The sequence below is a fragment of the Olea europaea genome, chromosome 10 (assembly GCF_002742605.1).
Source record: "Olea europaea var. sylvestris chromosome 10, O_europaea_v1, whole genome shotgun sequence".
In the NCBI taxonomy this organism is placed as follows: domain Eukaryota; kingdom Viridiplantae; phylum Streptophyta; class Magnoliopsida; order Lamiales; family Oleaceae; genus Olea; species Olea europaea.
Genome location: NC_036246.1, coordinates 16959386 through 16981610, shown reverse-complemented (window position 1 = coordinate 16981610; position 22225 = coordinate 16959386). Strand labels below are relative to the sequence as shown.

General features: G+C 32.7%; 1 protein-coding gene across 2 annotated transcripts; it reads left to right on the top strand.

Annotated features, from left to right (window-relative positions):
- The first annotated feature begins 555 nt into the window (after positions 1–555).
- On the top strand, positions 556–19648 carry LOC111401389 (protein FAM91A1). 2 transcript variants are annotated; one of them, XR_002704001.1, is made up of 12 exons: positions 556–824; positions 997–1167; positions 3106–3223; positions 5455–5551; positions 9016–9122; positions 9337–9459; positions 9679–9832; positions 11596–11656; positions 11748–12130; positions 13116–14655; positions 18037–18445; positions 19308–19648. XR_002704001.1 is itself a non-coding variant. In XM_023029101.1 (11 exons), the coding sequence occupies exons 2-11, from the start codon at positions 1040–1042 to the stop codon at positions 18281–18283; spliced, it is 2958 nt and encodes a 985-aa protein (XP_022884869.1). In that variant the 5' UTR covers positions 653–824; positions 997–1039; the 3' UTR covers positions 18284–18662. The 2 variants fall into 2 exon arrangements, 1 of the variants encoding a protein (XP_022884869.1); XM_023029101.1 differs by lacking the exon at positions 19308–19648 and having other exon boundaries at positions 653–824; positions 18037–18662.
- Positions 19649–22225: the final 2577 nt, after the last annotated feature.

The window sequence follows — 22225 nt, the reverse complement described above, 5'->3', positions numbered from 1 at the left end:
TTTGATAATTATTTGTAACAATGCCAGGATATACAATTGAATGATTAGATAATTTGTTAGAAAAAATAAAAAATATTATTTCTCAATTAAAAAATATGAATATATCTTCTGAAGAATATAATATATTTAATGAAAATTATGAACAGTATGTTACAGATTATTCCAATCTACTTGATCAAATAATATATTTATATACTAAAATTCAAAATAGAATGAATATAAGATAAAATAGTTTTAAAAGATTGATCTTGAGAAAACTACGAGAAAATCTATATCAAATAGATTACCTCAAAAAGTTAAATATTATAGATACAAGATAACACTTAAATTTTATTTAAAATTGATAAATAATAGGTTAAGTGTTAGACATTTAAAAGAATACTTAGAATATATATCTTTAAAAGAAAAATGATAGATTGTCATACTTGTAATATTAAGATATATGTTATAATATAGAAAGAATAATTTTATTAATGGCAATATAAACTTTTAAATGAAAATAAATAGTAATATACCAAATTGGAAAAGCCCGGAGACCCGTGCCAGCGTAATATAAAGATGAAAAATGAAATTGAAGAAAAGTTCAATTATATGAGTCTCTGGCTGTGCAGAAATTCACATTACATTTTGAATATATTCTAATAGTTCAATTCAAATCTTCTGTTATATCGGCAATAAACAGAAATTAGTATTATTAAAACAATTTGAAAAGATTCCGAGTTGAATTCGTTATAGCCCACTTCCTAGATCTTCACAATTAATCGTGCAATTTCCAAAATCCAGCTTGATCCCACGTCTCGACGGCTTCTCGCCGCCAAATTCGGGTAATTTGTTGATTTTTTCTGCCATTATTCTCCAGGAAATTTATAATACCGGTCGATCTAGCTCCCTTTTTCGTCTTAGCAAAATTTATCAGCTGGGCGTTTGATTTTATTGAATTCTAATTGATGAGTTGAGAAATGGAATTTAACTTCAACCCTTGGAACTTCCAACCAGGTGCAGTACATGTAACTTTTGCAGTGTTTAAGTGAGAATCGAAATGCACCACAATCCGGCAACAGTAGAGGAACAGTTGATACTGAAAGCAATAAGAGAAGAATGCCCATGGGAGAATCTTCCCAAGCGCCTTCAAACTACCTTGAGTTCTAAAGAAGAATGGCATAGGAGGTTCTTGTTCTGTTTTGATTTACCCTTCCATTCCCAATTTTCCATAGGTCATTCTGGTGTAGCTTTTATTATTATTGGAGCATATGAATTGTTGTTCCTGGTTGCCTATAGGACGCTGTTAATAAATAGATTAACAGGATCCATTTTTTCCCCACGTAGATCTAGGCTGAATTGAGAACGTTAGTAATATGCTCTTCAGTGGAGTTTTGCAAGTATTCCTTGTGTAGGCCAATGTGATTTCACTATTTTGGTTGCAAATGTGCGATGGAATCCTGTATTTTTTTAAATTTTCTCTCGCCTTTTCTACCAGGGTGTGTGTTATTGTCAAATATGGCTACTTGGAGTATATTTCTAAAGATGCTGATGGGTTGTGAAGCTTTTAGAATTTCATTTTCAATTAAACTAAAGCACCAGTTGATAAATTCATGAAGTCTGAGTTCAAAGAGAAACACGTGTTTTTTTGGTTATAGTGGCTTAGTAAAATAAGTAATGCAAATAGGTGCCGGGTATTCCAGACTCCTGATAGCAAGAGAAGAAAATAATTTCTTCGGACGCTTATAATCTCTGGCCATCTAACATTTTCTGGGTCTCTGGGCAAAGTATTTGCCACAGTTTCTAAAACCTAAATTTTTTGAATATGCATCTTGTAATTTCGGCGGAATATTTTCTCATAAAGTATTGGATTAATGATGGTATTTCTGTTTCTATGGCTAGAATTTTTAAGTTTTCATGAGGCCTAACAAAGAGTTGAAGTCTGTTTGGTGAATATAAATCTAAAAGTTGCGCTTGTGCTTCTTATTTTCTTGGTCAAGCTTCAGCACCATGGTGATGGAAATCCTGTTCCTATGGCATTGGACAAGCTTCAGCACCATCAAGTATTGTGGTCTGCTAGTCCTAATTTGTCATTTTCTTCGATACCAAATTCTTCCTTTACTAAATCCTTGAATACTTGAATTTTCATATCGTCGTGCTAATTGGTGAGGTGATTTTTTTGGAGTTTCCATTCCGACACGATAATGTATAGAATGACCAATCCTGTACATAAGTACAAGGCTAGTGGTAGACACAGTAGATTAGAAGTTCTCTTCCCAGCCATCTATTTCATTTGAAATATCAGTCTGTGAGTTAACCTAAAGGAAGATAAAAGATCCTGCAAAGGTTGTTCAAGATTTAAAATTGATTTATTAGAAAAAACTTCTTGTTAATTATGTAACTTCTGAATCATATACTTGATAATTGTTTGGGTTTAGTTGTGAGGGGTGCTCATGGAAGTAGTTGTCGACTATCAGGTTTCAAAGTACTTTTCTCTCGATTTTTGTATTATATAACTAATCTTCTAATTGGTTTGTATAAGTTGGTAGGTTCAGCCATTTGTTGTTTTATCAACCAATGTTCCAGCTTTTGGGACATATTATGAATCAATATAATACGTCAATGGATTTATGATGGGGAATAAAGATATATTTCAGTAGTTATAATTATCTAAAACTCGATAATTTGGAGTAATTATTTATCAGAACCTTTATTAATTTTAACTTTTTTACCCTGTAAAAGGGAACTTAAGATTTCATTTATAGGCAAACTACTATTGATGATCGAATATTGATATCTTTTTCCCCAAATTCTTATTATGCTTCCCTGTTTCTCTTTCTCTATTATGTCCTACATCAATTAGGTTGCCTTGATTTAGAGGATGCAATAAACCCATTATAAATAAGAAAGATGGCCTTTTGTTTTTATTTATTCTCGAAGAAGAATCAGTTACTGCTTGTATAAAGAGTTGGATGGGTTTGTATGGGGCTATATTCGGATATGAGAAGAATAATTTATACATTTTGTATGTATGACGTTAATGAGTTGTCCACCCCGACGCCAATAATAGATGTTTAATTTCCTTTGATAACATTCCACAAACAAAGTGACTATCCAATCATGCAGGATAATTGAATACTGCATAAAGAAACGACTCCAATGGAACACTTGTTTTGCTCGCAAAGTAGGCAAAGAAGGTGAATACTATGAAGATATGATGCGCTATTTGCGAAGGAACCTAGCAGTGAGTATTAAATTTACATTTATTTGTTAGTAAAGCTTTAGTGCAGTCCATATATTTAATTTATCATACACTCCTGTGTATTATCCTTTGATTAATAAAATTATCAGATTATTTATTAAAAAAATAAAAAAATAAATTTAGAATGTAATTCTGAATGTTTAGTACTTAATTGCTACCTCACTATTTATGGTTAATCTAATTGTTTAGTGATATCTTAAAGAGTAAAAGGATTCCTATGACTGTATGAAGAGTCTTTACCGTGCTTATCCATAAGATTAAGTTGATATATTCAAGATTTTATGAAATTACAGAACTGTATAGCTCCTAAGGGATACTAAGAAATTATGGTAGAGGGTCATGAGCTCGAGATAAAATCTGAACCAGAACTTTCAGTGAATCAGTTTGGCTTTATGCTAGAAAATTTAATATAGAAGCGAGCGATTTAGTTGTTAGGAGATTGACCGTGAAGTATAGAGAAAAGAAACAAGATCTGCATATGATTTTCTTGATTTAGATTAGAAAAAAGCCTATAATAGGATGTCTAGGGAAATTCTATTCTGGGTGCTAGAGAGTAAGAATTTCTAATAGATGCATCAATATTAGTAAAGATATGTACGACAGAGTATCACTAGCCTGAGATGCAGTGGCGACAGTATTGGAAAATTTCCTATCACTGTAGGCTTGCATTTTCTAAATTAAGTTCTTATCTCTTTGCTTTAGACGGATGATCTCATTAGATGTATTCAAGATGAGTTTCTTGGCATATGCTGGATCACAGAGTTTTTGTTGATGAGACTAGAGAGAGCTTAAATTGTAATTAGATTTTTGAATGCGTACTTTGGAATCTAAAGATTTTTGGTTAACTAAAAATAAGAACAAAGTACGTGCATTATCATTGATAGAGTTAAGGATAATAATGAAATCACTATAAATGGCCGTCACAATAAATTATTGCTTTTGGTATTTAGGTTTGTTTATTAACATAGAATGAGGAATTGAAGAGGATGTTAAGGAGGTGTAATTGAAGCAAATTGGATGATATAGCCAACAAGAGAAATAGCACTTAATGAGTATAAACTAATGGGAGGATGTCTTATGTGGTGGGGTGGGCATATCTTGTTTAGACTATTGTGATTGTTAAGGATCTATTTGTTTTAGTTTTTCTAGTAGGTAGCAATGAACTGGAGGGAGTGACGAAAAATATTCATGTAGCGACCCTAAGTATCCAGGGAATAAGGCTTAGTCTTTTGTGTTGCACAATTATTAGTTGTTACCTATTCAAGTATTAATTGAAAAGGTTCAGCGTCTGTGGTTTAATCGTGGCTCTTCTATATAAGTAGATATGGCTTAGTTGAGTTGACCTAAATGGAATATAACTAAATGGACTAACTAGGACAACATGCTTGTATTTGCGACCATTGTGGACAAACAATGTAAGTTGAATATCATGAAGGTCAGAGTTTTTACTTTCCCACTAAAATAATGTATTTTCTCATGTATTATTACTTAAATAACGTCTACATTTATGTTCATGCACTACATGAGTAAACATAAATTTTCCAATGCTAGACACTTATTATTGTTATTCTGTTTGGAATTGCAAAAACTTTGCTATTGACTTGATTTATTCATTGGAATTGCTGAATTTGAATATGAGATAGAGTGCGAGATAAATAACTAAACTTACAGATGTTTAGCAAAGTGAAAAGCTAGTGAACTGTGGAGTAGCCCATTGATCCTTAGAATTAACTTATTTAATTACAGAATGTAATTTTGAAGTGTACTTTACACAATCTAACATATTAATTTTGTCATGCTAAAGGTTTGCTACTGTTGGGCCATGGAAATGCTATTAAATTATGGAATCAAGTTGTTTAACAAGGATAACCAAAGTTTCGAACTAAAACCTTAAAGTGATGTGGATTCTGTTATGATTACTATCAGAATATCATAGGATCCCGAACTTCTAATACATGTCATGCTCCTTCTTTTATAGAACTGGAAAGAAAATTACTAAAGGTAAGTGTTACTAAGTTATCTAGATCTCGCATGTAATCTTTTGCTTATATGAAACAGATAAACAAGCTTTTGTATTAACAACAGAGATTCAAAATGATGACACTTTTTTATTTAGTATCTTGTAAAAGTAACATATAGTTTCACATGTTGAAATTGTAATCAGCTTTGGCTTATTGAGGTCTTGCATTTATTTGTTAATATTCTTTTTGCAGTTGTTTCCCTACCATCTTGCAGAGTATGTTTGCCGTGTTATGAGGATTTCACCTTTCAAATATTACTGCGACATGATATTCGAAGTTATGAAAAATGGTACGAGCATATTGGAGTTCTCTATTTAATTAGCATTCATGCTTCTAGCCAGATGAGACAGTATACCCTGCATACATGAAATTTCATTTCTTTCATATAAATATTACATCATAGTAGTAATTGATTATGTTCTATCAAGCACAAAAGAAGCATCCTATCCATTTGAAGTTCTACGGTCGTGGTTATTGGACAAGCAGCCAGGTGTTTCCTAGGCATTATTGATTATTTTAATTCCTGAAGCTCATAAAAGCATGTTTTATTAAATAGTTAGGACTTTGACTCCCTTTTTATCTGAACCACCAAGTTTATGTCAGTTTGCTACATTGGCTTTAATTTTTCTTTTTCTGAAATCGATTTAGATGCTGAAAATGCATATAAGATCTTATCCTAAATTCATTCAAATGCGGATTTCACTCAGATATATGGTTAAATTAGCTCATATTTGCTGATATTCACTAAAACAATTTCTTAATGTCCTGAATATGTTATTCATGTATGGATATTTTTGGATATAATGTGTTCTATTTGGCAAAGCATGTGGAGATTAAAACCCACAGCTTGTACATTTAATAGCTAACTTAAGTTGTCAGAACATCCTACAAGTAGTATGCATCCGTTTGACTGAATACAAATCCAGGCTTTCACCTAGTATGCTGGGTTTCCCTGGCTCAATGGAGGAAACTCGTGTTTAACTAATTTTTATGATTTCAAGACAATGCTAGCTGGCAACAGTGAATTTCAAGCATTGGAGCTGCAGTGGTTTTTTATTGCTATTGGGAAGGGATGAGCTTTGTATAGTACTATAGACTGCAGTTTGGAAGAAAGAAGTTTAATATTGGAATAGCAGGAAAAAGGAAGATTAAAAAGTAGTAATAATAAAAAAAGAATATTATATCAAAAAAGGGAAAAAAAAAAAGTAAAAAAAGAAAAAAGAGGCTGAAAATTTCTACCTTTGTGAGCGTAAAGACATGTGACACAATTATAAGGCAATTCTTAGTATAAGAAATTCCATTTAATAAAGAGACAATATTAGAATTTTATATTAAAAACGCCCTGTTACTTTTAAGGATAAAGCTCTACATAGAAATTTTAAGAAATTCTTGGATTTTGGAAAATGCACTATTTCGATATTCTTTGATTTCGAGGATTTCAATAGGAATCCAGAGAAAATCAAAAAGTTAGAAAGTTACACAAAAGGGTTTGAAATTTTAATAAGATGTTATAGAAATCTTTGTCACTGGTACAATTAGTAAAAACTCACTAGGATATCATTGAGCAGGTAAATTAGATATTGCAAACTAAAATAGGATCTGTCCGCTATGGATACATGTCCACAATTATTATAAATATAAAGATGCATTTGATTCCTACACATTAATCAAAGACAAGTATATTTGTTTCCCAGATTTCAAACTCATAACCAGTTATATAAAGACTTCATTATTCACAACTGCACTATTTGGCCAGTAAGGCTTGTTCCTTGAGATGGGATCCATGGTGTTTCTCTTAGCTTCCAAATGCCATAGTTTTTGTCCAACCATTTTTAAGCTATTACCTATTTGCAAATACCATACTAGCAATTACCTGTTGTCTTACATCTCCGGTACAGTTGTAGCTCCCTCCATCATTGCAACCTGATGTATTTGTAGATTAATAACTAGAAAGTTTCCATGAAAATTTAGTACATGTAAAGATAATATCTAATATTGAAATATACAATAAAACAACGCTTTATGAAATGTGCATAAATATAAATAATAATATTTCTGATATTTACAACATACCCTTTATATAGGCTGTATTTAGACTTTACCTACTGCATTTTGCGAGCTTATATTCTGCACACTTTGTTTACTAGATTATAACAAAAAGCACCTTTTGGTGTGGAATAGAAAAAATTGCAAATATGTAATTATAAATAGCTGAATAGATCAAATTTACATGCCATTTTTAACTAGATTATTCTTTGAAATTTCATTTACTATTTCTTTTTCATCCCAAAAAAAAGAAAAAAAAAAATAAAATCCCCCCCCCACCCCACCCCACAAAATGTGTCAAGTCTGACTAAACTATATCAATAATATTTATATTTATCTTGTCTTCTGTTATACTTTCTCCTAAAAATGGAAAAACCATCCACAGTAGAAACCAGGGAAATTATTCAAGCATCCTTGGAAAATTTTACTTTGCATATATCAGGCTAATAACTCCGACTTAAAGTGAAGAAGAAATTAATTTTAAGATGAAATAATAAGAATTTATATAAAAATTGTTTCGCTTTCTTTTTATTTTTAGTTTTTGTTCATTGAACATAATTTATTAATTAGATGATGATGGCCAAGAATTTTCATTTGTCCATTTTACAATACTAGGGAAAAAAAAAAAAAATCAAATGAGATCCTTTCAGTATTTTTCAATATGTTTTAACTCATTAAGATTAATTTCTTATTCATTTCAAGTTGGAGTTCAACGAAAACGAAGATAAAATAAATTTTGTAATTCTCACACAGAAGACCATCTTTTAAAGTAGTAGCATTAAGGTTTCTAGTAATTAAGTTTTGGAAGAATTTTAAAATAATTAAAAATGGTGTATAAGAGGTTATATAATGTAAAATATAGAGTGTGCTTTGTTATATTCAATTAGAGATATTTTAGCTTATTCAGCTATTTTTAATAGCATAATTATAAATTCAGTTAAAACTTGTAAGTAAATCCTAAATTTTCAAATAACAATATGTAAAGTGTAATTACACCCTGTATAAGAATTCTGCAGACTAATATCTGATCTGCGATGCTCAGTATAAACTGATAAGGGCCAGTAAGCCCACGTCTGACCAAGTAAGTTATTTGAATTTATTTCTACTGGAATTTCCAGATTGAGACACATCAGTCTGCACTGTCTCTGTGGCATGACACCATAATGCTGATTATTGTTATGGGACCGGTTGGATGATAAGGAAAATATCCCTTTCCAAAAAACATCTAAAACTGATTTTCTAGAATGATATGCCTGATAGTATTCCCTCTTCAGAAGATTGGCATAATCTGATTAATGACTGTAGTCTGTGGGGAAGAGTGGACTTGTCTAAACTACAAACATTAGCATGAAGTGGTTGCCTCGGAAATAAACTTGTAACTGAATAATTTTGAATGCTGCCACTCTACCTTACCCTTGCCTTTTATTTTGGTGGTTCCCTTGTATTAAGCAGTCTCCATACAAGCTGGCGACTATTATTTCCATGCACTTGTTTAGATTTTCTTTAGTTCCTTAAAATTATGTTCCTGATTGCATTTTACTTTCTAGCCCTGTTGTTCATTTGATGATCTTTACTTAACAATTATATGAATAAGCTATGCATCAGTTTCTGATTAAAGTATTTCAGTACTCTGGAGACATTATTCGCTTAAACTTGATTTCAAATGTGATGAAATTTACCATTCTCTTTTGCTCCTTCTATATGCAGAGCAACCTTATGACAGCATCCCTAATTTTAGTGCTGCTGATGCCTTGCGGCTTACAGGGATAGGAAGAAATGAATTTATTGACATAATGAACAAGTGTAGATCTAAGGTAATGTTGAAGAACACTTCACAATATAATTTTCTTCAAACCTAGACATTGGAGGTCAAACGTTGGTGAACCTAAAACCTTTTTAGTTTGACGGAATGGCCACTTACCGAAGCATGTCTACATTTTGATTTACAGTCATGTATAGTGAGATATGGACCAAATTATTTTTTCTTACTTGTCTAACTGATATTTACAATTTTTTGGAGTCTTCCAGAAAATTATGTGGAAGCTTAACAAGTCAATAGCAAGAGAACTCTTACCTACTGAACCTGTGGACTTTGCCATTGAGCCGTGGTGGGGGGTTTGTCTGGTCAACTTCACTTTGGAAGAATTTAAGGTGAGGAACTTTCCTAATAACTGCCTTCTAAACTTGAGCACATCATTTTAGGTTTATCTACAATTTATAATGTGTGCGAGTCCCTCAAATGTGATGTTTGAAGGTTTTTTTTAACCATAAATTCTTTATGCAAAGCCATTTTGGATAGAGCCCAAATTAAGTTCTGTATGACCGAGATAAACTGTATTCTGATCCCCCCTCCTCTACCCCGTTTTCAAGAAACTTTCAGAAGAAGAAATGGCAACCATTGATAAAATCTGCAAGGAGGAAGCAAATTCATTCATCCTTTTTGATCCTGAAATTGTCAAGGGACTTTTTCGACGGGGACTCGTCTACTTTGATGTTCCAGTCTATCCTGATGATCATTTTAAAGGTAATTTACAGGTACTTTTATTAGTTCTATTAAGATAGTCTGTGGGTTATTCATCCCCCTTAGTTCTCTTTTGATTTACCATTTTCCTTCAATTATAATATCAGGATACAAAAAATACCACCTCCCTCTCAAACAAAAGGAAAAAAAGAAAATAAAAAGAAAAAAGGAATGTTTTTGAATTAAAAACAGTTTGAGTTTTTATTCGTAACGGGAAGGTATCTTGCATGTTGTGTGAAAATTCGAATTTTTAACGATTCGAGTGTCACTAAAATTTAAATTAAATTTTAATAAAAGGGTTGGAATGAATAAATACGATTTTTATAAAAATAATTACGATTCAACATTATTCATAATTAGTGTATTTTTAAAGAAAATACGTTTGACGTAAGGAAATTTTAAAATGAATTCATCCTAAATTAAATAAAATTGACATAACTTCATGAAAGTTATTTTAAATATTCCACGACATTCATCTCTGCATCGATTGCCTTGAACCATTAATTTTCCGAAAATGAAAAAAGAACATAATGTGAAATAAAATCTCAATTAGTTTGCACGAGTAATTTTTGTTCTTGTATATGCATTTCTAGAAAAATTTCATACTTGCATAGAGAGACACAAAAATTGGACCTAATTTAGATGGTACCAAATTTTTGTGCATAGCGCTACTATACTTTAGTCCGTTCTTATAAATCTTATACGTATTAACATCCACATAACAATGTAATAACACACTTACTTTTCACTGGACAAATCAAAATGATAGAAGAAGTGATTATTGGAGATAGATCATTGAGCCGTGTGTCGAGTTGAGTATTTACATGTGATTGTGTGAGTGTATGATTACATTTAATATGAAAAGGACAAGAGGAGTAAAAGCTGAGAGATAAAGTTATAGGGGGAGAGAGGGAGATTATGTGAATAGTTGGTGAGGGGTAGTCTGTAGTGTTGGGTTTATCTTCCACTTATAGTGTAAATTCTACCAACAAGGTCATTAGACTTCAATAATAGCGCACATATGTCCTAAATTTAAATCTAACGATTAGTAGTAAAAATTCGGGATGTTACATGTTATATTAAATTTTCTATCATATTCAATATATTGACTTGGTTAGTGTCAGTTTTAACTTTCTTCCTTTTCTCATTTCTTAATCATTTTGCTGCTTGAGAATAGACATTTCTAATTGTTGGAACTTTATTTTGCATCATATCGTATAGATCAATCTATTGAACCACTTGACCTAAAAGCTTAAGCTGTTAGAGGGCTACATGTATATCGTTTAAATTTTGTCTTCAACATGTCACCTTATGTGTAAACGGGGTTCGTTTTTTATTAAAGCCTAATATTTGCAAAATTAATGGGTGGTGGCGAGACTTGAGGAATGTTTGCAGTTTACGGCTTAGTCAATCCCATGTTTTGGACTTGTAGAAAGGGATATGTTTATACACATATCCAGGACTTCCCAATTTTAGATAATCTACTGCGAAAAAGATTCAACTCAACGTTCATCTACACATGCAAGATAATAGATCTTTAATGACAGCAGTTTAAAGTGTTCATATGTTTCTGTCTTTAAGACATTCAATCAATTTGACATAACAAAATAAGTGTCTTTTTATTTATTTATTATTTTATAAAGTTATAGTGTTCAGATATTGGATTCATTGAGTTTTGACTGTAAATCCAGTAATTGTCAACCTCCTATCTGACTTCAGTCCACATGTCTATGTGACTTACAATTTTTATATACACATTATTTCAGTTTCCAGGCTTGAAGGATTTGTTTCAAACAGGGAGCAGTTATATGAAGATCCCATTGAAGAGTAAGGCACTTGAGTTGCCCCGTCTGCCTATTTTCAATTTAATCTCTAAAGAAGCAAAGTTAATTGTGATGTTATCAATCCCATTATCCAGGTTGCTTTATGCTGTATTTGTGGTATCAAGTGAGAATTCCACTGTTGCTGAACTGGCAACAACATTACAGGCTGATCTCTCTCAGCTGCAGGCTGCTGCATCATTTGCTTGTCGGTTGGGATGGGCAGTAAAAATAATAGACCCTGCTTCTATTCTTCAAGAATCAAGTATGCCTGGCAGTCCTAAAAGTCTTCTCAGTGAGGAAGAAGAAGGTTCCCTTGCTAGTATGGGCTCCGCCAACCTGTCCACCGATGGTGGCACCACTCAACAAGGAGATATTTTATGGACAGAAAACTATAGTCCAGCTGCTGATTATTCTCGTGTTGCTTTTGTTGTTGATGCTAATATAACGTCTTATCTTATGATGGGATCTGTTTCACCAGGTTTATCCTTGTTCTTTTTTTCTTTTCCTGTTTTTTAATTGTTTCTGTTTCTTATGTTCATTTTTTTTTTTTTTTTTTGAAGTGACAGTCTTCATCTCAATTTTGTGTAAAGGGTGTAAAATTTGCAATGGGTGACCTTGCATGATCTATTTTAGGGACCAATTAATGGCACTTTAGTAAATAAGAGATACCCAATGCTATTCTACTACTATTAGACAAATTAGATGGGTAGTAATTCTTACAACTTTGTTTTTGTGGGATCAAATTAAAAAAATCTGAAGCCCTTACATGATATCGTGTTTTGCTTGTGCCTGGGCTCAAAGCAAGTGTGTTTGTTTATTAGAGGTCATATTATCTCTTTTGACTAAAATCTGTATCTTCCATATGCAGAAATGATCATGGTTATCATAAATGCTCAGAAATTCACTTTAGTTCACACTTCCTGATGTGGTTTATGGGAGGCTGATTCGTTTGAGGAATTCAACAAGGAATCAGAACAATGTTAATTTAACCGATGTGGTTAACCAGGTTCATCTGGAAGAACGAAGCACAAAATGATATGAACGGATTATCTGTACACAATGTAAATATTGAATATAATGAGAGCAAGAAAATAACTCAAACTGAATATTGCCGGTTCTTATTCCTCTTCTTTACTTGCTGCCCTGAAGTGTTTTGTTTATTTATATGTTTATTATCTTTTGCTGGATCGGTTGGGGTTGAAGCTTCTGTACAATTGTACACTTTATGTGCATGTGATCAGCTTTATCTGTAGTCTGTGTCAGCTTGTCTGATGTTCTCTGAATTGATATACCAGCTTATATGTTGTCCTGCTTTAATAGTGATGAGGATTTTCTGTCAGGTATCTTCAAAAGTTCTAGTTGTAATTAGTTTTAATATAGCTCTTATGGCATCATAGCACCTGTATGACTTGACATTATGCTGTTGCTGAATTCACTTTTTTATTAAAAAATATCTCTTGCAGGTCTTAAATCTCATGCTGTCACGTTGTACGAAGCAGGAAAACTTGGTAATGCTAGCATTGCAGATCTTTGCAGGGATCTAAGTACACTAGAGGGAACCAGATTTGAAGGAGAATTGCAGGAATTTGCCAATCATGCATTCAGCCTCCGGTGTGTCCTGGAATGTCTAACGTCAGGTGGTGTTGTTACTGACGAGGAGGCTAGTTCTTTGACATCTGATGTTTCTTTGGTCAATAAATGTGGAGGTACTGGCACAAACGAATCTCGGTCAAATATTGAGGATTCTTTGGATTCAAGGATGACCAAAGAAGATTATGATTCTGCTGAACTGTCAACTGGAAGTACTGGTGATGAAGAGTTATTTGCTAGCGTACCCAAGGAGATTAATCATTCTGGGGATTCCAAATCAGATCTTCATGTACCAAATGATGAAAACTCATATTCCGTTGAAGGTTTAAATGCTGGAAAAGAGATGGCAAAGAAAAAGAGAAAATACCGAGTGGATATTCTTCGTTGTGAAAGCTTGGCTGCTCTTCCACCAGCAACTTTAGATCGTCTATTTCTCCGTGACTATGATATTATCACGTCCATGGTTCCACTTCCTCATTCTTCTGTTTTACCTGGACCAAAAGGCCCCATTCATTTTGGCCCTCCTTCTCATTCTTCTATGACTCCCTGGATGAAAATGGTCCTGTATTCTGCTGTAGGCTGTGGACCTCTTTCTGTAGTTTTGATGAAAGGTCAATGTTTGAGATTGCTTCCTGCACCATTAGCTGGTTGTGAGAAAGCCCTTGTATGGTCTTGGGATGGATCTACAGTTGGGGGTTTGGGAGGGAAATTTGAAGGGAATTTAGTTAAAGGAAGCATACTGTTACATTGTTTGAATTCACTTCTCAAATACTCTGCTGTGCTGGTGCAACCTTTTAGCAGGTATGACCTTGATGATAGTGGAAAACTTGTTACTTTAGATGTTCCATTACCTTTGAAGAACTCTGATGGTTCAATAGCAACAATAGGAGAGGAACTGAAGTTAGATTCACTTTTAAGTAGTATTTCAAACAGAATAAATTTGTGGAGCATCGGATATATTAGCTTATTAAGACTTTTTAAAGAACAAGAATCAGAAAAATTTTCAGTTGATGGTGACAAGTATGAGTGGGTTCCATTAAGCGTGCAATTTGGTATTCCTCTTTTTAGTCCAAAATTATGTAAAGATATATGTAGAAGAGTGGTTTCATCTCAGTTACTTCAAACAGAATTACTGACGGAGCATCATAGTGCAATGCAAGACTTGAGGAAAAGGTTGCACAATGTTTGCGCTGAGTACCAAGCAACTGGTCCAATTGCGAGACTTCTTTACCAGAGAGAGCAGCCAAAGGATTCATCTCGACAACTGATAACTTATGCTAGCAGAAGATGGAACCCGCTTACAGATCCTTCTTCTCCTGTATCTGGAGCCTTAAGTGAGCACCAGAGACTGAAACTTGCTAACCGACAGCGTTGCAGCACGGAAGTTCTGAGCTTTGATGGTAATATACTCAGGTGTGTCTTAATTCATCTCACGCTCTGTATTATGCCTGTATTCATTATAAATCATTGTAATTTGTCTAGTTTCATAACATTTTGGAAATTGCACTAATTTGCCATTACAAAAGGGGGGCCAAGAAATCTGAAAATTAAGCTACAGCTAAGGTGCTTTAAATTGCAACAGACCATATTGTTCCAAGCTAATCTTTATTTTGTTTCTTATAATGCGCGAACATTCTGCTCCTCACATTCTCACAGACAAATGGCATTTTTGCCTGGCTGACATAAAACATTTCTATAATATCAAAACAGGAAACAAATAGATGCACAAGAGTACATCTGGCCCTCTGTTTTTGAAGAAAATAATGCACATAATCACTCGTCAAAAAAGAGAGATAAAGTACACTTACTGTTATTGGTAGTATTGAGATTTATGGAGGAATGTTTATATGCATGAATTTTATTGGCAAATGGAAGTGTTTAGGCAAATTGGGTGGTTTATGTTTTGACAAAATTATTCGATGAGATTTTAAAAACTAAGTGATGTAGGATGCTATGGAAAAATTATAGGAGAAGGGGAAAGGTGAGAGAAGAAGAAAGGAGAGGAAAAAGTGAAAAGAAGAGGGAGAGATTTGAGAGAAATTGGAGGGGAATATCATTTTATTTCTGTATCAAAAGTTGTGTTTATTACAAAGCATAAGACCTTTTATGTAAGGTTCAAAGATAAAGATGGCAACGGTTCGGTTCGGCCAAAACCATCAACGAACTACCAAATTTTTGGTCATATCATAACTGCACCATAACCACGTAAGTCGGTTCGATTCGGTTCATATCTCGGTTTGGCTCGTTAATAACTACAAAAATATATTATTTTTTATGGGTCCATCCATCAATTAAAAAAAAAAAAAAATTTATGAAAAAAAGTCAATGAAAACAAAAACATAATACTGAGCTAATGTAGCAAAACAACATCCCAAATGAAAATGCAAACAATATCCCAATTCTCAAATGCAAAATTCGAATTTAACAAACAATATTATCTACATAACAATACTAAACAATATCTTTGTCCATTGGTCCTTGTGTATTGAACTTGATTTCTACTCAATAATTCAAAAGCTCAAACCTCAATTCATATTCAATTTTCATTTTTCCCCACAACTCTTACTAGCATACGTCAAAACTCAAAGCTGATTCCTATATAGTATATAAGAAATATAAGTAGAGTAATAATCTATAATGGCCTTAACTGAAAATTTAAACAAAAAAATGTATCTGTTCGTCTGCATCCTCATCACGAAACCTTGCACAAGCTTCGGAGTATGATGGAGCAGAATTTTCTACCCACAAAAGAGGAAAAAATTAGTAATAAAAGAAAGTGCATGAATAACAAATATAAAATAATAAATTCAATTATTATTTTTTTTAACGGGTAATCGGTTCGGGCGGGGCGATAGGGCAAATACCATACCGCCCCGCTCCAAATCGGGTCATTAAAATTAAATACTATATTCACCTCATTGCACCATCGGTTCGATTTTTTTCACCCCATTTGGTTCGGTTAACCGCGATTTTCGGTTTTAACGGATTTAATTGCCATCCCATATTCAAGGATCCTATTCAAAGTAGGAAATATATAATAAAAGTTATTAAACCAAACACTACTTATGTTTCCTAAAATACGCATAAAAAATGGAAACTAGATTATATAATATCTCCTTATATTCCATCGGTAAGATAAGGAGGCAGTGTGGTAGGGTGGTTGTCTACATGAACAAAATACAGATGTATTAAGTTCACTTATACTATGAATTATGGGAGAGGGTCACTGAGTATAGATTAAGGTGTAATTCCAAGGTCTGGCAAACTTGTTTGGTTGTATATGAGAGAGATCTACCAGGAAGCTCTTCACCTAGATAAGTGATAGGCGAAAATAAAAGAAAAGAGACAAGATTTGTATATGATTTATCGGTTTAGAAGAAGCTGTGGCAGTGATATTGTGCCCACAAGAGCTAGGGTGGGTGCAGAACTGAGAAAAGTTTCTATTAGATTTCGCAATTTGTAAGCAATGCCAATGTATACCAGTGATAAAATCTTTTCTTAGCACTACAGGCTTGTTTAAAGGTTCTGACTTGAGTCCTTAATTTCATCTAAGCCATGGATGAACTCACAAGGGTCAACCAAAGTGAAATTCTTGGTTGTCTATTATTTGTTGACGACTTAGTTTTAGATGACAGGTCTTTGAGGGGACGAATTGTAAGTTAAAAACTTTAAAGTATTTTTGTATCTAATGGTTTGGATTAAGTAGAAGTAAAATGGAATACTTGGAATGCCCTTATAGTCATAGCTGGTATTTAGGTTTAATAATTAAAGTGGCAGGAGATATTGAAGAAGTTATTAGCATAGATTAGGGCACGTTAAATGAAAAGGAAAAGTGTCATTGGATTCTGTGTAAAAAGATACTAAGGTTAAAAGGCTAGTAAAACCCAATGGTTGTCCATTGTACTGGGTTCTTAGAGAACATTTTTCAAAAACTTCTTGATTCCTCTAAGTGAGGTTGACACCACTTGAAAATGAACTAAATGAATGACAAACTTATGTAGCTGGGTGTTTCTTGTTAGACTTAAAAGAAACTTGTGTGACAACTTATGTAGCTGGGTGTTTCTTGTTAGACTTAAAGAAACTTGTGTATACAAGAGTCGTATGATCTTGTAAAACAGGTTCGAAGGGGAGAGCTACACTAAAAATAGCATGACGTGATGGGGGCAATTTGATTGTATTGAATCTCCCCGTAGATTTGGCAATTGATTGGACGGAGTGACACAAAGTAACTCATAGAGACGATCTCAAATTTATAGGGAATAGCTCAGTTTGTTGTGTATATGCATCCTCAATACTTTTTCATCATTTGCAAAATTGGAAATGGGATGTTATGAGTAAGGGCCCTCGCAGAGGAGTTCAATACCATACCTTTGTTGCTTACAAAAGTACCATTTGAGAATTAGGGATGTTAAAAGTCTTGAAATTTGTATTTGTCTGCCCTTACAGCACGAAAGATCTTGAATTTTATCAATGCTTCTGATGGATTTGTATACTGGTATTTATTGTTGCAAATGTATTCCTACTACAATTTCTGCAAGCAAATGATGGAAGATCATGGTGTTTTTAATATTTTTAAAATTCTAAAATATACTGGAAATCTGCCACTGTAATTAAAAATATCATTGCTTGATATACGTTTTAAAAGATTCATCATGGAACATGCTATGATTTCTAGTACAGTGGTACCCTCCAAATTTTTTTAATGTTGTGACATCCTTTGTATAGATATGATGTCTTAATGAAGTACTCGCTAGCTAATTTTTTAATCCGCCATGGGTTTTTCAATGGTTTCAGATCATATGCTCTGGCTCCTGTTTATGAGGATGCCACTCGACCCATTGAAGATTCCGCTTCCGTAGGTACTGCAAAAGTTGAATCGGAGGATACTGAAAGCGCTGAAGTAATTCTTCCTGGTGTAAATCTTCTTTTTGATGGATCTGAATTGCGACCTTTCGATATAGGTGCTTGCTTGCAGGCTCGTCAGCCTGTCTCCTTAATATCCGAGGCCTCTGCAGCATCTGCTGCTTCTACAATCAATTAAGGTTTTGGACTTAATCTGTCAATGTTATAGATGGATGCTTTTCTTTTCTCATTTCCCGGTAGAGAAGATAGTGTGCATCATGTTGTTATTCACCGCTGCTGATTCATTGATTCTTGCCCATCTATTGGTTGATTGTTAGCATAAGATACGTCAGTTCTTGAGGTAACTTCTGAAAAATTATTCTCGACCAATTTCTTATCATTTTAGCAATTTGTCCTGGCTACATATTTTGTCTCTAGCATGTAATGTGTACAGTGGTGTGTCAACTCTCATTACCACTCAGTCCATAGTTTTAAGAGATTAAAATCTGTTTTTCTTCAATTACAACTGTATAATTTTCCTCTTTGTTTTCACTGTACCTTATGTCCTTTGTCGATGACTCATTCACACTTTGCATGTTCATTATGCATATAATTGAACTATAGATTAAGATAGTCGGGATGCAGGTATTTTAAAAGTATTCTCTTTGTTTTTATTAGAAGGAAGATGATGTACTGTTGTTTTATACTTTCTTTACTTTTTCTTTGGGAGTTTGTGGGAGGTTATGAGTTGATATATATAATTTTTCTCAAACTCATTTTCAACCTCACATTTACGCAATAAATTTTTCTTACTTTTTAACCATACATTCTCCAAAAAAAATCACTATTCCAAAGCTAATTGTCCCCATATTCTTCTAGTTCAAGTGAATTTTTAAAATCACACACCTCCCACCCCCCCCCCCCCCCCCCCCCCCCGCAAAAAAAAAAAAATTCTAAAATGGATGTCAAACTGGGAATATGTGTATGTTTACGTTGCAGAATTGCACTACTGATTAAGATAGTAGCTAGGATACTGGATACAAGTATTTGAAGTTGATAAAATTTTCTATCTAAATTCCACTCTTAACATGAAAAACAAGCTCTATTTCCCTATATAACACCTCGATATGAATATTTACATCAGTTATCTTCTTCTATTTCGTTAATAATGTTTTCCATATTCAATTTTTTTTTTCTTTTTTCTTTTTCTTTTCCTTTTTCAGGAGGTGATTTGGATTTGTCGTACTGTCGTTTTTCTACAGTGATTTATTTTATGCTGAGAGAGAGATTCAATACTAATTTTGTAATACAGTATGGATGAAAACAATTCAAAACTATCAAAAGTATCCATATTGCTATGAAATGATGAAATGGTGATATATTTATGTTAAACACTTATCTGTATTTGTCATGCTAAACAGGAACAACGTTTGGAGAAACAGAACTTTTGTTGAGTGTAGATCTTGTGACGTGATTTGTTATGAACAAATTATAGGCGACAAGAATATTTGTCGACTTGGCTTCCGCTGTTTGTTATCAAGTTGATAAAATTGGGAATTTTGAATGGGGCCTTGCTTGGAGTTCATAATTTTTTGTATATCAAGGTGTCCTACACTCACATGGGATGAGGGTCACTTGAATACTTCATGTGAGTGTATCGATACTTTGATCTACAAAAAATTATGTACAAATAGCTTTATCCTTTTGAATATTTTGTGCATTTTTTGTTTGAATCTCTGTTTTATTGGTAGGATTTTGCTATTTGTACATAAAAAATATACACAATGGATTACATAATATGATGCGAAGGGAAAAGATTGGATGAAAAAGTTGATTGTGTTTTAAATTGGCAAATGGTAGAGTGCCAAGTGGAATTATGTAATCGTTTACATAAATCTTTATATACATAGCAATATATTCCAAATAAAGATTGTTTGAATGTACATAAGCTTCGTCTCAAGAATCATCATTATCATTAATGTAGTTTGCTCATTCCCAAAATTAAAATCACTTAAGAGTGAGTGGGGTATTCTTTTTACTTATTATAATTTTTTAATTCTCGTTTTCGTATTTCTCTTCAAAAGGATGCTAGAATTCATGTCTATTGGAGTAATAACTTGCTACATAATTGATATATTGAGGAATCTGCTCTTAAAAGAAAAGTTTGAAGACCTTATTGCACAAATTAAATACACGTAACTTCAGCCACCAATGCTTTGCAAATTCTCCAAGCAACAAACCCAAAAAAATCAGCAAATAAATGCACGTGTTCTTATTCGTGTTCGATTGTAGCGAACCTCCTCATCCTACTAGAAACCTTAGAAACTGTTTTCCCTGCAGAAAAAAGGAAGAGAGGAATAATCTGATATGTAAAGGAAAAAGGATGTCTTATTGTGATAAGAGGTAAAAAGGGGGAAATTTGAACTCCGTATAACTTTTTGAATTGGCATTAACAAAAATGTCACATTTTAATAATCTTTTCACAAATATCACTGTAACTTATGTCCTTTCTAAAACCGAACTTTCCCTACTTTCTAAGCTCATATCCCAACCCGATTATCTATTCTTCTTCTACACTTACTACTCCATTTTTCAAAAGTGAACCTAATGAGAATCGTGGAGGATAAGTTAGTTAGGATTCTTAGCATGTTTCAAATAGACAAATTACAAGATCAAAAGCAAAAAAGATCAAAGAAGTCATGCAAGGACTTATCCAAGCAATGTGAATCGAATGTAAGCAATACACCTAATCTTAAGGCCATGCAACACTATACTATGCACCATATCGGTGCAAATTGTGCAAAGTGTATAAAGTCTTTTTTACCATTTCTTATACTTTTCTAAACAAATTGATTAAGGATAGTTGCGTCATTTGTGCTATATATTTTTTAATATAATAAATTATTATTATTATTTGCATTTAAAATAAATTTTAAATGTAAAAAATAATAATTAATGAATTAATTAAAAGAAGAAAAAAAATTAAAATATAACAAACATGATTATTAAAGAAAGTTAACATGAAATATACTAAACGATGACATACATACGATAATTTAATTTTATTCAAAGAAAACGATACGTAAAAAAGTGTATAGTTTAGCAATCTGGATTAATCGATCATTTATGGAAAGAACATATGAATTTCGAGAATTAAATTGCAGAAATTTTGTGACTTCGTAATATCGCATTATCCAAACTCGAAATGCATTGCACTATTTTATGATGACATGATTTAATATTTTCGCTGTTGTAGTGTTTTTATAAATTATATTATGTTTTTTTTATATTTATTAATGAATTTAATATTTTTCGTAATTTACTGTAATTATTTATTTAGTAATTTATGTATTTATAAAATAATTAAATTAATAATATTTCAAATAAATAAATTACTAAGAATAAAAAAGGGAAAAAAAGGGTTAAACACTGTTCATTTGGTGTAAGTTTTGTTATATTGGTTGGAGAGGAATTTTAGTTTGTTGAAAGATTTTGTGCAGAATAGTACAAATTTTGGTGCAGCACTGGAGATGGCCTAAATGGGCATGAAAGAAGAATCAACATTACTGCATTTAATTCAAGCTAATTTGGAAGAAGTGGAGCAAAAAGTGACCCATGCATGAGCGAGTAAAATTTTTTTCCGAGGCCGAAGGGTGCTTATGCGCCACGATACAAAGTGCGCACACAGTATAAAATCTAAAGGCGATTTACTTTTTTTCCTTTTCCATTTAAAATTCTATTTATTTGACGTTATCTTGATGTTTTATGACTTATTTAGCATTTTCCTGATTGATTATTGCCTATATATACAAGGCATTATTCATTGTACAAGGAACCAAAACATTATTTGAGAGATTAATATACAAAGTGAGATTATTCACTTTCATAACCTATTCTTAATTGATTTATACCCCAAACTTATCAAAGACTTCTAATCTTTGTAGTATATTCAACCCTTCCAACCAAGGTTTTTGAAGTTAATTTTTCACGCATTTTCTCTGTTATACTAGATAAAAGTTTTCAGTTATTTTTATTTTTTGGTTTATGGAAAACCTATATGTTTCTTTTAGTTTTGCCCTTTTTTCTTTGGTGTTCCTATTCTTTGAACTGAGTTTTTTGGGTTCTTATTTACTTTTTATTT

Excerpts from the sequence above, each read along its gene's own strand:
- LOC111401389 (XM_023029101.1), top strand. The coding sequence starts at position 1,040 with ATGCACCACAATCCGGCAACAGTAGAGGAACAGTTGATACTGAAAGCA. Across the intron at positions 9,123-9,336 it reads TGAACAAGTGTAGATCTAAG|AAAATTATGTGGAAGCTTAA; the intron begins GTAATGTTGAAG and ends GGAGTCTTCCAG. Across the intron at positions 12,131-13,115 it reads GATGGGATCTGTTTCACCAG|GTCTTAAATCTCATGCTGTC; the intron begins GTTTATCCTTGT and ends TATCTCTTGCAG.